Genomic DNA, 17,211 nt, shown 5'->3' with positions numbered 1-17,211 from the left:
GCGTTTTGTCCTTCCCTGCGTGTGTGACCCTGTAGGCTCATTCGATATAGCAGTATAAACCGAAATCTCTATTTCGGATATACAAGTCATAGGCGGTCTCTAGCAAGACACTATGACTACCTATCTCGAATAGAGTTTGTTCGTGATCTTACGAACACCAGTGATGATTTCGGCTGATGATCCTTTTGTATCGCGATATCATATGTCGAACATAAGGTATGGACAAGCCACCTTATCTGATTCGACTGCTTTCTCGTTCACTGAGTTTGACTATATGAAATAGACGACGTTCGTCTATAGTGCGGCCACACATTTTTACAGTCTCGCTCACACAAGGGGCCCAGCGATATCTCTCTCTTTTACGAGAGGTACAAATCCCGTCTTGACTATCTACAATCCAGCACATGATTCGTTTCGTACATGATACACGCCTTTATAGTCCTCCTGTTACGCAGGACGTTTGACGTATTCAAGGCACGCAACTACTCATGTTGGATTCCGTAGATATCTCAGGTCTTAGGATCCAATCATGGAACCGCCATATGAAATTCAAGTCATGACGCTAGGTCACGTGACAATCTCATGCGGGTCAATCCAGTATTCCGTTCTCCAACGAATACCTATGATTGTGATCGTATCCAATACCTATGATCATCTATATGATCATCAATCACACATCATACTAGTCTTGGTATATCATTATTTCCACAATGATACATGACTAGGAGTTTAGTATTGTTCATAACAATACATGGATTTCATAACATATCAAGTATGCACAATACGTAATGAATCAAACACTCCTCCATAAAACCATAGAAAGTGTTAATACATCAAATGTAAATAAAACTCGCAAAACAATACATCATAAAGTACTAAACCAACACAAATATGTTTTGGACAATACATATTTATTAGCTGTGAAATATATATAAATGTGTATATATATGTATATATATGTATATGAGTATATATATGTATATGTATATATTTATATATGTATATGTATATATTTATATATGCATATATGTATTTTATGTATATTTTTATTTTTTTTTGTATTTATTTCTTTATTTTATTAATTTTAAATATTATGTATTTTTATTAATTTTTGACATAGGATTTTCATTTATCTTGGATGACAGTTTTTTTTGCCAAAAACTTGAAAGTAGAAAGTTTTTAAGAATAAAATAATGATACATATTTTATAGAATACAAAAATAGTACAAATTTAAATTAAAACAAAATAAAAATATATGATTATTTTGGCTATTCTCCCATAAAATAATAACAAAATTCGTTCATTACAGCTCATAAAAATTGCACAATAATACACGAGATGTTAAAGGGAACGTTCAGCTTTTCCAGTCAAATTTCACGGCGATAGCTCTAACGCAGTTATCGGTCCTGCAAGACGCCAAACGCTGAAAGATCAAGCAAGTCTCGGGCTTCTCGGTTGGTCTCCAGACCAAAAGGTTCACCACAGAGACACGACACGACACATGAAACCGCAACCTGAACGAGCGTTTAGCGATTTCAGTCAAACTTGACATCAAAAACTCTAACGCAGTTATCGGCCCCGCAAGATGCTAAACGCTGAATCCTCAGGCGAGTCTCAGCCTTCTTGATTGGTCTCCAGACCAAACGGTTCACCGCAGAGACATGACACATTAGTGGTTCCAACCGCAGAACCAAACTCGCTGTTGCTGCCATGCCTCTTTCCTCTGTTTTCTGGATCTCAATGCTCCACAGCTCTATCAATCCGGTCTCCATCCCAATCGCCAAACACCCAACATTCTTCTCAAGATCTACAACCGTCCAAGCCAAGGCGGTGACACTGCTCCCAAACAGAGGTAAGGACAGAACCTGTTTGACCTGAGAATCATCGTCCTCAACAGACCATATCTTCACGGTTTTATCCCTTGACGAAGTGGCGAATTGGTGGCCACACGGGTTCCAGGAGCATGCCCATATGATTCTCTTGTGTGCTTCTACCTTTGCCACGAGCTCGTGAATGATTTCGCCTCCATCTACAGAGGAGGTAGCGAAAAGAATATTTGAGGGCAAACATGAAATCATAATCTTAATATATAGAGTTTTCAGTTTTTGGAATCTGATTTCAAATGTACAGGTTCGAGGATTACGCTATAAGCATCTGATTTCGGAGCTCATTGGAGTTACCTGTCTTGCGGAGTGAGAACACAGAAAAATGACGGTCTCTAGAGACAGAACAAAGCAGAGTGTCATCGTAAGAGAACTCAATGTGAGTCACTGTCAAGCTGTGAGATCCCAAACGCCCCACCGTTTTCCACGTCCCGGCTTCCCATAGCCATATCTCCGCCATGGATGTTGATTGAGCCTGAAAAGTTTCAGTTTTTATAAGCAATTTTCAATCAAACCCACCTAATATTTAGCTTACCCATCAGTTAAATTTGAATTGAAGTGATCAAATCCAACTTAGCATACCTTGCAGGACGAAGCAACAAGGGTTCCCTTGTGGTCAGAACAGAGGGAGAAGAGCTCATTTCCATGACCGTACAGTTTATGAGACTCCGGCCACAGAGTATGAAACCCAAGCTGCTCTTCAATGGGAGGCTCTGTCAACTCCGAAGGAGCAGCCTCTGGAACAGTTTCAAGCGTATCAATACCTTCAACTCTGCTTCTGTCCACCGGCTCGCTAGAAGCTGAAACCATAAGTTCACGATAATGGTGAATTTCCTTATCTTGTTTCTTACCGATTCACGGGAACTTTTTGTGCAATTCTCTCACTTCATATGTTATTTGTAGCAATTTTTCCTAGCTTAAATACACGTTTAATAAAAACGCACATATTTCTCACAAGTAAAATTTTGAGATACATTTCTTGAAGCTGAAATAGAAGAGAATTGTCTCACCATGAGCGTATATAGGTTTCTGTGAAAGCCCGAGAGCAGACATGTTTGCTCCCAGAACCTGCATATCTGCCTGTAGATCAATCAGAGAGCTTAGTTCTCCAGCAATGGTATGGTTCAGCGTCTTCAGGAACGATAAAGGAGCTTCAAAAACTCTCAAAACTTTCTCTTCAGCTCCACTGACAAACCGGTGGTTGCCTTTTCCTCGCACAAAGGCTACACAGTTGATATCATGCCCATGAACCTGGGGACGAGCCATTTCATGCCACCGCTCATCCTCGGTATCATGGACCTCACTCTTCTTCCATGGAGAAAACACACGGGTAGTCTGCAAAATCGTAATTATCAGAAGAATGAAATCTCGAGACCTGAGTCGTTTCCATTATCTTTACAACAAATGGCAAAAGAAGTATTTATGTAAAATCATTCACATTAATACATTGATATTTACATGGCACCACTGACCTGATCGTGGCTCACAGATAACAAGTACTCGCCCGTTCTTGCCCATGAAACATCTGTCACGGCTGCAAAGTGCCCAGACGGGACTTTCTGCGGTTTCCAGTTCTCAGATTCTTCACTGCTGACATTTCTCCACATGTGAAAAGATCCACCATATCCATGTGCAAGAATGGAGAAACCGTCTGGACTCCAGTGGCCTCCATAAAATCCCAGAGCACAGTGGCTTAGCTCTCCTACACACACCGTGTTCATCCACACACCTGTTTTCTTCTCGGGTCTCCAGATCATCATAGTTTTATCCATTGAAGCCGATAAGATACTCAACGGTTGGCTCCATGCATGCTCTTCAGAAGAATTATAGACTGGAGGTTGCCATTGAACTGAATAGACCCAATCTTCATGTCCAATCAGAATAGATTCAATGGAAATCTGATATGTTAGCTTCCCCGAGATGAAAACTGGGCCATCGATGTAAGAAGCCAGAGTGATTTCTCTTCTCCGCAAGCCATGGTCACCTCCTAGCATGATTTTCCATATTCGTATGACTTTGTCCTGAGAAGAACTCACCAGCACAATACTATTGGCAGTGTCATCTGTTGTGAGTAACGGTAATGAGATGTCCAAACTCCGAATCCAATCTGTATGGCCTTTGAGCTCACAACCATATGCAAACTGAAACCACAAAAGGTCCCGGAAAATAAAAATAATGTCTGGAAAGTTTATGAATTGATCGACATAAAAGGTGAATACAGTACCTTCCCCATTCTTTCTCCATGGTAAAGTTTGATTTTGTTGTCCAATCCACCCATCACGAGGACAAATCGCCCAGGATTTTGAGGCAGTTCTGCTAATGAGAGCGCCACCATTGCTTTAGAGCCAACAGAGATGGAATCCAGACATGATACCTTACAGTCTTCTGTAACAAAGAACAAAAAGATGAAAATTGCAACTTATAACCTGCTCTTAGATTCTTTGCTCGAGAGGAAGAAACAAGATGTCGAGGAAGATTGAGGTGACACAAAAGACTAACCATTAGGCTGCGATGGAAAAGAAACACCCCAGACATTCACAACTCCATCAGAAAAAGCAGAAGCAAACATAGCATCGGCTTCAGAAACCATGAACGCAGTGATACACGTAACACCTTTCTTATGAGAATGTGGTAATTGTAATATATGCCTCCACTGTTGCGAAAGAAACAAGAAACAAATTCACATGAGAAACTAGCAGGACCAGACCAGAGAGATGGGAAACAAGAGCAGTACTCAGATTAGATCAGACTGAAGATAGAGAGGTTTTTACCTTGTTACTGAGAACGGATAGTTCCCAAAGGATGATGACGCCATCTGAATCACCAGATAGAAGATATTGCCGCTTCATATTCTTGGCTGCGAATAAGTCACAGAATTTTAAGGGAGATCACGCTCCGCAAACATCCAATATAGTATCGGACATTTAATCATCGGAAAAACTTTCCCTAAACACTTTCAAACACCGTTCATATCTGTCACCGTGAAATTGGCCAGTGTCTCCTAAGCTCATTTTCACATTCAGTGAAAATATAACATAAAGCTATTTTTTATATCACAATAAGCTGAAATCCAAATACACTTTTAAAATCGTTCTAACTGTTGGTCATACAATGAGCACAACAAGCTATGCTTTCACCTTCTCCTAAAAATTTGTTGAGAGCATCGTCAGATGGATTACAGAAGGATTACAGAAGGGGAGTCTTGATGCACCGGTTAAGGTGTTGCCGTTGTGACCTAGAGGTCATGGGTTCGAGTCCTGGAAGCAGCCTCTTGCAGAATATTCTACAAGGTAAGGTTTGTCTACAATGCACCCTTGTGGTGGGACCCTTCCCCGGATCCCGATCAACGGGATGCTTTGTACACCGGCTGCCCATCGTCAGATGGATTACAACGACTAACAATACCAATCATCACTCCAAATTCTTCAACATTTCCTATCTATTTGAACTATAAGAGCATAAAACAGCAACCAATTAACAAAAACAAAGCTTCTAGCATCAAAATCCCTTTCTGTTGTGATATCTGTGCGATTCAACGTAATCATGAGCTTGGATTCAAACTATTACTAAAGGAGTTTCAGAAACCACATAATCAAAAACACAAAAAACAGTAGAAAAGCAAGAAATTGGAGAAATATGTACCTTTGAAAGCAAACTTGGAACTGGGCAACCAATGAGTGCAATTCACGGTAGCTCTGTGACCTGGAAGCGTAGTAAGAATCTGGGAAATCTGCAAATGGGCCAAAAAAAATAAATCAAATACAATCCCGTAAAAAAACAGAGAGTGAAACGACCGATCGAGAAACAGTGAACGAGACCTTGGGGTCGAAGATAGCCACGGCGTTCTGCGCACCGAAAGAGATGAGACCAGAAGCTCCCCAAGACACGTTATTAACGACTCTATTGCATCCTGCTCCTATGAACACTCTCTTCGCTTTGACTTCTCTGCATTCTGACATCTTCATCTCAAGATAAACTTACGGAGAAGCAGGAAAAGACAACGAGGAAGACCAAGAATAACCGATATTCTTGTCGGAGACGAGCAATCGACGGTGAATATTGCCGGAGTGAGACACCGACGGCGAGATAATTTTGGGAGGGAGAGAAAAGAACTCTTACCTGAGGGCTTTAGGGTTTTTTGGGCTTAAATTTTAGTATTTTCATAGAAGTCCTCCATATTCTGCGAAACTCTAAACAAAATCTCTTACTTCCAGATTTTCAAATCAAAACACAATTTCACTTGTAATTAGAACAAAAAAACCCTTGAATTTAATAAATAATTTTTGGAAAAAAAAAATAAACTTTTCAATTTTGATAAAAAAAAATACCGAACTTTATTTTTTTGTCAAATAAACATTAAATTTTTTAAACTAATATAAAAGAACACTGAACTTTTTTAGTGATCCAAAAAAATACATGAACTCTTTTTGACGTGTTTACATCTCATTGAGCAACGTCAGTCACGTTGTTTATTTTGACAATCGTTGAATAGTTAAGTATTTATTCTGTCAAAACTTAAAAAGTTTAATATTTATTTGATAAAATAAAAAGTTTAGTGTTTTTTTGTCAAAATTTGAAAGTTCAATATTTTTTTGATATTTTTTTTTAATTTTTTTTACCATATTATTAATTATTAATATTCTCCCCTTTAAATGTTTGGGTCTACACTAATCTTATATATAAAAGTACAGTTGTTATTGAGAGTGCGACACGTGTCCTCAAATTTTTTTAACTTATTCTCTATCTTATTAATTATATACCATTAATTACATACTCATTAATATGAATATAAGTACATGCATATAAAATTTAAAATCAGATTTAATAAATTTTAATCAGATTTTCAAAATAAAAAATAATAATGATGGAGCTGAATGTAGAGATGTAAACTTAATTATCTAAATAATTCTCATTCAAAACTATACATACAAATATGAACATGAATACATATAAAATTTAAAAACAGATTCAATAAATTTTAATCAAGTTCAAACAATGCTAATGTCATATCCCAAAATAAAAAAAATTAATGATGGGACGATAAAAGCAATTGTTATCAAGCTTTTAATATAATAATATATATATATATATATATATATATAAGTAAAGTTATATAAGAACATGACATGTGTTTATTTTTCCAATAAGATTTTTTTGAGTCAAATGCATAATCAATTACCAAATAAATAATAGAAAAAAGTCATGTAGTTATCTGTGCATGAATCGTAAAGATCGAAGAGTCAATTAACATGATCTGAGTATATATATATATATATATATATTTGTATTGATCCCAAGAGCAAGTCGAACAAGAAGGAGCTTAAATCTGGTATATTAGTGATATATATTTGTTTAAATTTATATATTTATTTTGCATATTTTTGGACGTAAGTATTGACGATACATGTATATATAGAAAAAATGTTCTGGAATTGTCGATCCCCGAGACATATGAGTGTCTAATTCTCAACACGTAAGTATTCTATATCATCTTACTTTCCATATTTTTTACGATCTTTCACCGTTCTACATTTTCTATTCGGGTGGACACTAAACAAATCATTTGTATACGATAAATATTGTTCGAATCTTTCGATCAAATATAATTTTTGAACTGTTCGATTTGTTCTTTCTGCATAAGTCGAGGGAACAAGAATAGAGGTACTTGCTAAATCTGGTGATTTCTAGATCCCTCCTACACTGTGAAACTCATATTCACACAAACACACATATCTACACACAAATACGTATATTATTTGCGTAGATATATATGGGCAAAGGACAAGTGAGAGAGAACTTTGGTCCAACTGAATAAATAATGTCGTTGAGATTGGTGTTTGTATGCGAGTCTAGAAGACTTGGTACATAATTTTGAGGAGTATGATATTGAAATTGCATTTATATTATTTCTATTTCAAAGATTATTGTATTGATTTAATCCATGAGAAATTTTTGGGAAAGAAATGAAAGATTTTGGATGAATGTCAGAAAAAGAAATATAAGGGTTAGTTAAAAGCAAGAGTGACATTATTTTTACAACAAAGAAACAACACATGAATCCATCAACAAGTTTGGCGGGAGGATTCCAATTCACTGAAATCCCAAGCAATTTTAAGAAGATTCATATGATATTTCATCCAAAATCGTCGAACCTTTGAAAATATCTCAATTCAAAAGAGGAAAGCTGTCTAAAAAAACAGAACAATACCACAGTTCTCATAATATCACTACCATAAGGGGCCAGACACGACGAGGGTGAGGGTTCCATTCAGTGGACACTATCTCTCCCATCTCATCTTTTTTGTTTTTTCCCTTTTGTTTTGTTTTTGATCTATTGTTTAGTTATACAATGAAGCTTTTAGTTGATACACCATTCCTGTAACGGAACAAGTATAGATGAATATTCCTACGCATTCTACTCAAGTAAGACCCAGTTTGTCAGTGACAAACCCACGTTATAGCCAGTGGGGTACGTGCCCACAGTGCTGTTAAAAATATGTCTTTGTATAGTTTATTTTTCCATGGCGTTTCTTTTTTTTAGGTATATATATATATATATATTATATGTCTATGCCTCCAATTAAAATTTGTCGTGGGTTTGTTACTATATGTGTGTATATATATTCACATAAATAGCACGTTCGTCGCAATGTTTTCATATGGAAATTTTATTTTTTTAGCCATTGTTTTTTTCTTCTCTTCTGTTAGGTTTTGAACCTAGAATTTGAGTAACATTTTATCTGGTAATATTGCAACTCTTCCCCTCCTCACCTCCATATTTCCTGGTTTTTTGTCCAAGAAAAAAAATAGAAATTCAAAGAAACAAAGCACATAATAAAGTAGAAAACAAGTGTCTTTGTTGGTTTCATGTTGTTATTGAATTATTTTAAATTCAATATATTCTTTCTCTAACAATAGGGTTTTAGATATAAAAACATATTGGTTCGAGAAAAATCTCCCATAGTTTAACACGATTAGTAATATAGGTTGAATTAAATAAAAAGATTAAACTAAATAAGTTTTAACTCATATTTTATATAAATTTAAAATGGATCATAGGGGTTGTTTAACCAATATTACTTTCATAAAATATACATGACATACAAATATGACATACTATTAATTTTATTTTTTAAAATATAAAACTGACCAAATCTTAATTTATAAAAAATACAATGATTTAAATTTTATTGGGGCAAATGAAATAGTTATTAGTGCTGTATTCCATTAAATTGATGGAATTAAATAAATTTGTATAAAATTTAAATACTTATGAGTTTATATAGGTTTAACATTAAATCAATACTTTATTGTAAAATATTTATTAATTGAAATATATAATTATTGCATTTCTAACACCAACCAAATTTCTATTATTATTTAAAACTATAAGATTTCTTTATAAATATATGAACTTTCCCAACTTTCACATAAATACCCAAAATTTTGAAAATCTCTCAAATAAAACTAAAATCCATTAATGACGATTAATTTATAATGGAATCCTCCAAAAATTGATGACATGACATCCTGACATATTAACGAATATTGTTTAATTTGAGAGATTTTTAAAAGTTTGGATATTTTTTTGAAAGGTTTACAAAGTTCAGGTATTTATATGAGAGTTTTATAGTTCAGGTATTTATATGAGAATTTTGCAAAAATTTAGGTATTTATATACGATTTTTCCTAAGAATAATTCACCTTCCCAAATAAAATTATTTTCAAAATAGTTACTTTTCTCTAATGTAATGTAAATAATATAGGTTTTTTCTATTATTTATTATTTGAAGAATCGAACTCTTTATTTTTTCACAAAAAAACTTAAAACTATACAAAATATTATAATGTTAACAAAATAAAAATATATCAACTTAAAAATATCAAATAAACACATAAATTTCACTATTACTATTAACGTTTCGATTTTGGCAAATATCGTCAAGATGTAATAAATAAATTTTCTACTGATATTTGCTTTATCTTATGAATTTGAAATGAATCTAATGAAAATCGTAGAAATTATTAAGGTTTTAACGGGATATAATGTGAAATGTCAGTTTGGTTGGGTAAAGGTCTCATAGGTGTCAACGGGTAAATTATTTCGAAGATTTTTCAGAAACTTATCGAATCGGGTCTTGAAATGTATACTCTGAGTGAAATGTCATACGGAAGGAGTCCTCTTAGTTAGTTTGATTTACTAATATTGTCAGAAAAATTGGATAAATGTTATATTTGAAATCTACTAAATGAATAGATAATTATAGCATTTTTAATTTCTTAAACCCAATTTGTGGTGAATGAGAAATTAATTTTTAAATGTGGTTATCCAAAATAAATGTAAAAATATGGTGGAAGAATATTTGTCAAACGTTGAAAAAATGACAAAGTACAAGGAATGAAGCTTCCTTATATGTTGTCTCACATCTAAAGTTTTGGTCAAGAGGAATGAATGAGCTTCCTTATAAAAAGAGCTCCCATTGGATCAACAATGTTCAAGCTCAAGGTTGACTAAAGCTAAAAACGATTGGTCCCACTTCTTCCTCTTTGGGAGAAAACGAGCAAAGTTCCCGAGCGGAACGTTTAAAATTTGAATTGAAAGTTTCATTCGGGACTATTCGATTCAAAGAATAACGTTTCAGTGTGGGATTTAAAATTTAAAGTTGCGTGTCGATGTGGGATGGTTGGGTTGTGAACCAATGCGTTCTTGACGAAACGTTTCCTTTACGAATGATTTGGATAGAACCGCTGGTTGAAAGGGTGAAGCCTCTTCCTTCACATATTTTTGTAATAACCCCCGAATATTATAAATAGGATGCCCATATGATCATTTTTTACATCCCATTTTTTCTGAGCGCTTTATTCTGTTTGAAATTCTGCATGATATACTCCTTACTTATATATAAAATTCGTTTTGCTGGAAAATATATATGTTTATTTTTAAAAAATAAATTATTTGTTATTTCAATAGATAAATTCATAATTGAGAGAAATTAATGCAAAAACAGTTATTTCTTATCCATTATTAGTACTTAATATCTAGATAGGTGTGTTGTAGATTTCTAATCAATATAAAAGAAAAGTTATGTTATAAATTTATTTTAATTAATCCCCCAATACTTTACAAAAATATATATGATATAGCTAATTACATTATATTCATCATAAATTATATTTTTAAAATAATAAAATCTATTATTTAGATTATATTTAATGCAGTCGATACACGTGGATTAATATATTTTCTACTATAGTAAAATTGTATATTATAACCTATAAAAATCTAAACACAAAAATTATCCACAAACTATTTTTCAAACAAATGCATCATCCATTATCTATATTTAAAAAAAAACACATTTTAATTTAATAATATAAATTATAAATTTAAAAACAAAACATATTATATTTAATTTTAAAACTAATAAAATTATTTAAAATCTATATTTATTTTTAATTCGTGCGATATACGTACGGGTGAATATATTTGTTATATAAACACCAAAGTTATATCAAATCTCTTTTGAAAAAATATATCATCCCATTATCTTAACGCTTTAAAAAATCTTATTTTGATTTAAAAATATAAATCTTTTTTTATTCTCTTTTTTAAACGTTAAAAAAATTAGTAGTTCAGTTTTTTTTGAAATTTTTCTTTCTAAAAATACTACCCCAATCCTTAATTTTTTTGGGGTAACCGGGTTTCTAGATCGAGGTCCAGACTAGTCATGAGGCCGGAAGCAAGACATATGATTAGAATATGTGCTCTCCTCCTCAATTTGAAGTTCGAATTCGAGATGAAATAGATTCTTTGCATCCTCATTTCACCGATTGAACTATCCAAGTTGAGTTCTAACCTTTAATTTTATATTATAATACACAAAAATATAAATGTAGACGTTATTCAAAATTATTTTTTGAAAATAAAAGATATTATTATCTCAATATTTTTTAAAACTTTTTATCATTTCGACTTAAGATATGAATTATAAATTAAAAAATAAAATATAATATATTTAATTTTAAAACTAATAATATTTTTTAAAATATTATACGTATTTATAGTTCGCGCGATGCGCGCGGGTTAAAACCTAGTACGTAGAATACAAGAGAAAATCGTCTAAACTACACCAATTTATTATTATCTAATTTTAAACATATCGACTATTATTCAACCTAAATATATATAAATTCGTCACGATTCATCTTTCCAAAATTTTAAAAAAGATTGGTGAAACATGACGATTCATCTTTTTTCCTAAAATTTTGAAATAAAATATAATTAAATTCTGATTATTTTGGCCAAACTGATTAAGAAATATCATTTTCTACATCAGACCAATATGACGATTATAATATATACAAAAAATTTCAAAAATTATTGAACTTTGATATAACTAATATATTAATATTAATTTTTTTGAACTTTCAAAATAAATATTAATAAATCAATTTTAACAAAAAAATACTGAATTTTTAATTAAAAAATTCATCAAAATTAAATGGCGCTAAATTAGTTAACTGACGATATGATGCGGTGTTGATCGTTTTCCAAGTTATCCACAACTTCAAATAAAAATTTAATAAAAAATAAAAATAAAAATAAATAAAAAATAAAAATAATTTCAAAGTGTATTAAAATAAAGAAAATAAAAAAATTGCAATATATATACGATACATATAACATATATATATATATACAGATATATATATAAATTTAAATTAAAAATAATTTTAATTATATTAAAAATAAGAAAAAATAAGTAAAATAATAATAAAAATAAAATATAATAAATATTTACAAAATTATACATATTATATATATATGTATATGTGTATACAAATGTATATATACATATATATATATGCAAGTACAATAAATATATACAAATACATACATACATATATATATATATATAAATATATACATACATATACATAAAAATATATTAAAAATAATTATAATTATATTTTAAATAAATAAAAAATTACAGTATATATATATATACATATACATGTATATATATATATATGAATGCATATTTTTAAATATTGTTATTCTTTTTCCAAGAGTATTAGAAGTTTGTCAACCCTTTACTTTTATAACTTTTATTTCTTAGGATGTTGATAATGGTACATCAACATCAATATCAAGATCAATATCCCCTTTTAAGTTTATTTGGGGTCGACAGCATATATTCTTCATTTTCATTCATTGCGTTAGCTCTTTCGAAATTTACAACAATTCCAAATCATTTCTAATTATATGTTCTCTCTCGAAGGCGAGAGCGTGTAACCCTAGCCGCCACAAACCCACTGCGAAAAAAGTCTTCCGCCGGCCGACCACTGCCGGTCAGAAAGCACCGTCTGCCTCGCCCCTCCCTCTCCTCCTGATGGCGCCCCGCCTCTGCTCGGCCTCTGCTCCTCCCTCCCCAGGGATTCTGGGCAGCCGCCCCCTCTCTCTCCCCCTCCCCCTCTCCGGCGAAGCCTCCTCTGCAGCCACCTCTCCTCCTCCGGCCGGTGGCCCCTCGGCCGCCTCTTTCCCCTCCGGCGAAGTCTCCTCCCCTCCCCTCCTTCCGGGCATGACCAGTCCGAAAGCGGTGACAGTCCGAGGGCGGCTCCTCCATCACCGCTGGAGGACGGTGAACTTCCGGCGGCCCAGATCCTGGCAGTCACGGCCTCCGCCTCGGCTTCCCACTTTGCCCCTCTCCTTCCTCCCTCCTCTGGGCACGGCCAGGACCTTCCCCGCTTCCCCGCTTCCGGCGTGGTGGGTTCGGCAGCCTCAGACTCGCTGCAAACTGGCGGACTTCCGGGTGCCCATATCTTGGCAGCCACGGTCTTTCCCTCTGTTTCTAGGCTCGGCCACGGACAACCCTCATTGCCTCCATCTTTGATCCCGACGGCTGGTTCTTGATCATACGGTTTTTTCACCGGTTTTCTAACGTCGTGCATTACAATTCTTCTCACATTCTAGACATTGTAGGACGTTGGATGGTCATGGGTAGGTTGTTTTGCTTGTTTTTTCTTGCAGGACGACTCCACGAGAATCCTCACTAAGCACGACATGGAAGAACAAGGTTTCGAGAAGACTCGGGAAGCCCAGAGAAAATGAGCGACCCACCCGTTTTATGGGCGGTCGCTCGATGTTGAGCGGTCGCTCATATTAGCGGGCGGTCGCCCGTTTTGAAGAGTGTAGAGAAAAATGGGCGACCCTGAACAAAAACAGTGGGCAACACTGAACAAAAAAATGAGCGACCGCCCGTTTCCGTGAAAATGAGCGACCCTGAAGAAAAAATGGGTGACCCTGAACAAACAGTGAGCGACCGCCTGAAATCAAAAGCGGTCCAAAAAGGAAAAGCCCGAATTTTGAGGAGAAAACCTAATTCTGAACTTTCATAAAAGAGGGTGTTGGAGTTGAGAGAAATGAGGCTACACACTTTGGAGAAAAATCACCTTGGAGAGGAGGCAAGAGGGATTTTGGAGATCTAAGAGGCTTGGAGAGGAAGAAGACCACCATTGAATACCATCTTGAGTTTTTCTTCTCCTTCTCTATGTTTCTTCATTTTGCTTTTTGTTTTGAAACCCTATATATGGAGTAGTAACTTTGTTGTGGGTGAGGGATCCCCACTTTTGTATGGATACCTATGCTTAACTTATGATGTTTATGAGTTTTCTTCCATGGATTTGATGTTTTGTGCTTAATACTATTGACTTGGATGAAACCCTAGTTGATAAGATGATAGAACACATTGATCATAGGGATATGGGGATGTTGTTTGGAACCAAACATCAAATGAGTGAGTTATTTACATTGGGAGATGGCTTAACTTGCTTAGGGTTCATGATAGGGAATATTAATGCATTTAGAGATCATTTAGGCCATTGGGAGATGGGTAAATCGATTCTCTAGGTAGTGAGTTTAAGCTCGGGAGAGACAAACTCTAGATGAAGTGCTTGAAACCCCCATTTGGAAGATAAACCCCTAGACATTGTAGCACCATCAACCATCCATGCGATTCATGAGGGATTCCGAACCTACAACGTCTGAAATCATTGTTTGCAAACCCGTTGATTTCATTTACTTACTTTTATTCCAACACATACCATCATCCATATTTTTATTCGATCACCAATCTAGCTTAGAGATAGACTAATCATAGTCCTCGTGTTCGACCTCGGTACTACAACTACCGTATACTTGCGGATAGTGGTACGAATCGGGTACTAAATATAAGACTCGATGCGTGCGCATCAAGTCTTTGGCGCCATTTCCGGGGACTAGGCGTTTTTATGTTAGTCTAGATTTTTGCTAGATCACCATTGCTTGGATTCTTGCTTGGATTACTTTGCGTATAACCTTTTCGCATCACTTTCGGTTCGTTTCGTTTCTTTGGTGCGCAACTGATACGTGTGTACCGAGTCTAGAATTTATAACCCGATTCACAACTCACCGTAAGGATACGGATCGTCGTAACACGGGGTCGAACGCAAGGACCGATAGCTAAGTCTAAACCCTAATCGAAACTAAATCAAAGCAAGCAAGTGAAAGTGATGGTGGAAGTATGTGGAATCTAAAATAACTAAAATAAGAAAGCAAATAAAAAGGGTGTAAACTATTAAGCAAATATGACCGTGGGTATCGGGACCGTATTCGCGTATATGGGTATATGCTAAGCATGCGAGAATCACGATATTGAATTTGTATTCGGGAATCATCAAGCAACAAAAATGGAGAAATCACCTCCCGACATATAACTCACTATCTAAAGTTCTCTAAATCCATATCCCTATGTGATTTATCAAATTAGATGCATAAAGAACGTTATCATCAACCCTAGATTGATCAAACCATATTCCTATGTGAATAATACGATCTATTATATCGATTTTGATCCGAAACTAAACCCATATTCCTATGTAGCTCAGAATCTAAAACAACTGATCAAGGGGTCAGCAAACATCAATTGGCATGAAGTGCAAATTGATAAAACCGAAACAAATCCAAATCGCAACCAAGTTAGGGTTCAAACATACCCAAAACACAAACGAATCCCTAACCCACAGCCGTAGATCTACTCACGGTTCATGGAAAACAACAAAAAGCTCAAAAGAAAAGAGATAAAAGAGAGGAGAGAAAAGCTCATGTAGATGTGTAGTCTCCAGATCGAATCTTCCTTCTTCTTCCCGAAATCCCGTGAACTTCTATTCTTCTCTCACCAAAAACTCTCCAAAAGTCTGTATCTAAGTGTTCTCTAAAGCTCTCCCTGTTCTAGGACGTGGCTAGGTCTATTTTATAACCCTATGCTGGGTCACAAGAGTCCTTTACCCATTAGGATGCTGAAAATCGCGAATTAGCTGGGTTTTGATTCGATCGAGTCAAAACTCTGACTCGATCGAGTCAAAACTCTGACTCGACCGAGTCAAAACTCTGACTCGACCGAGTCAAAACTCTGACTCGGACTCTTCACGAATTTGCTCATAACTTTCTGCTCCGATGTCGGATTTGCGTGATTTTGACGTCTACGCGAAGCTCTTGAAACACTCTTTTCAATGATGTAATCTCGCATGATTTGGACCTCTGTAGAGGAAGTTACTGATCTCGCAATATGAGTACCTCATCCGAACTTCATCTCTAACGCTCCATAAACGTTCTTTTTCGCATCCAACCATCTTTGAAACCTGTAACTCTGCAAAACTAAAGTACAACCTGTTGGGGTTATCTACGGGTTCCTAGCGTGCGATCATATCGATCTAGGGTTTGGTTTACTAGGTTTCATGCAGCGGAAGAAAGATCTAAACCTAGTCAAACGTCACACGCAACCAAACTAGCAAAACCCGAAAGATCGTGTATATCACCGAGGGAATCGTTACTTACCTCGTTCTCGATGAGACTTGAAGTTTATTTCGATCCGGGGCCTGTTCTAAATCACCTAGGACTGATGTTACAGTCCCTCTACACGTATCCACACCGACGGAAAGGATTCCAAACGATTTGGAACGAATCTGCTAGGATTAGTGAAGAAAAGGGTAATTCAAGAGACGAGATCCAATCCCGGGACAATAGAAATCGAAGAGAACACATTCTCTAGGGTTCTAGGATGTTTCTCTGAGTTTTAGGTCGGTCTTAATTAAGTTTGGACGAAATCCCAAACTTAAATAAGATTAGAAAACCCTAAAATTCGGATTATGGAAATTTTCTAGATCCCGGTCCGCCGGACCAGGAGCTTGGTCCGGCGGACCAGGCTTAGTCCGAAGCTCGGGGACCGGCTGACCTGAAGGCTTGGTCCGGCGGACCACGTGTGGTCAGCTCCGGACCAAGACCCTTCT

The 17,211-nt window shown here is 35.3% G+C and overlaps 1 protein-coding gene across 2 annotated transcripts; it reads right to left on the bottom strand.

Moving 5' to 3' along the window:
• Positions 1-1,236: 1,236 nt before the first annotated feature.
• LOC104811357 (elongator complex protein 2) lies at positions 1,237-5,988 on the bottom strand. 2 transcript variants are annotated; one of them, XM_010538020.1, is made up of 10 exons: positions 5,703-5,988; positions 5,527-5,614; positions 4,656-4,741; positions 4,384-4,537; positions 4,109-4,269; positions 3,357-4,025; positions 2,895-3,219; positions 2,467-2,684; positions 2,182-2,359; positions 1,237-2,030 (listed from the first exon to the last, which is right to left on the bottom strand). In XM_010538020.1, the coding sequence occupies exons 1-10, from the start codon at positions 5,847-5,849 to the stop codon at positions 1,537-1,539; spliced, it is 2,520 nt and encodes an 839-aa protein (XP_010536322.1). In that variant the 5' UTR covers positions 5,850-5,988; the 3' UTR covers positions 1,237-1,536. The 2 variants fall into 2 exon arrangements, with proteins under 2 accessions (XP_010536322.1, XP_010536323.1); XM_010538021.1 differs by having other exon boundaries at positions 4,109-4,266.
• Positions 5,989-17,211: the final 11,223 nt, after the last annotated feature.

This window comes from Tarenaya hassleriana, unplaced genomic scaffold (assembly GCF_000463585.1).
Source record: "Tarenaya hassleriana unplaced genomic scaffold, ASM46358v1 Cleome199, whole genome shotgun sequence".
NCBI lineage: Eukaryota > Viridiplantae > Streptophyta > Magnoliopsida > Brassicales > Cleomaceae > Tarenaya > Tarenaya hassleriana.
Note: the sequence above shows the minus strand (reverse complement) of the source record. Positions and strands in the feature narration are given on the sequence as shown.

Bases quoted from the DNA above. Each gene is read 5' to 3' on its own strand.
- LOC104811357 (XM_010538020.1), bottom strand. From the start codon at position 5,849: ATGAAGATGTCAGAATGCAGAGAAGTCAAAGCGAAGAGAGTGTTCATA. The intron at 4,026-4,108 runs GTACTGTATTCA...TTGTGGTTTCAG, and splicing joins ATGGAGAAAGAATGGGGAAG to TTTGCATATGGTTGTGAGCT. The intron at 2,360-2,466 runs GTATGCTAAGTT...GAAACTTTTCAG, and splicing joins TTGTTGCTTCGTCCTGCAAG to GCTCAATCAACATCCATGGC.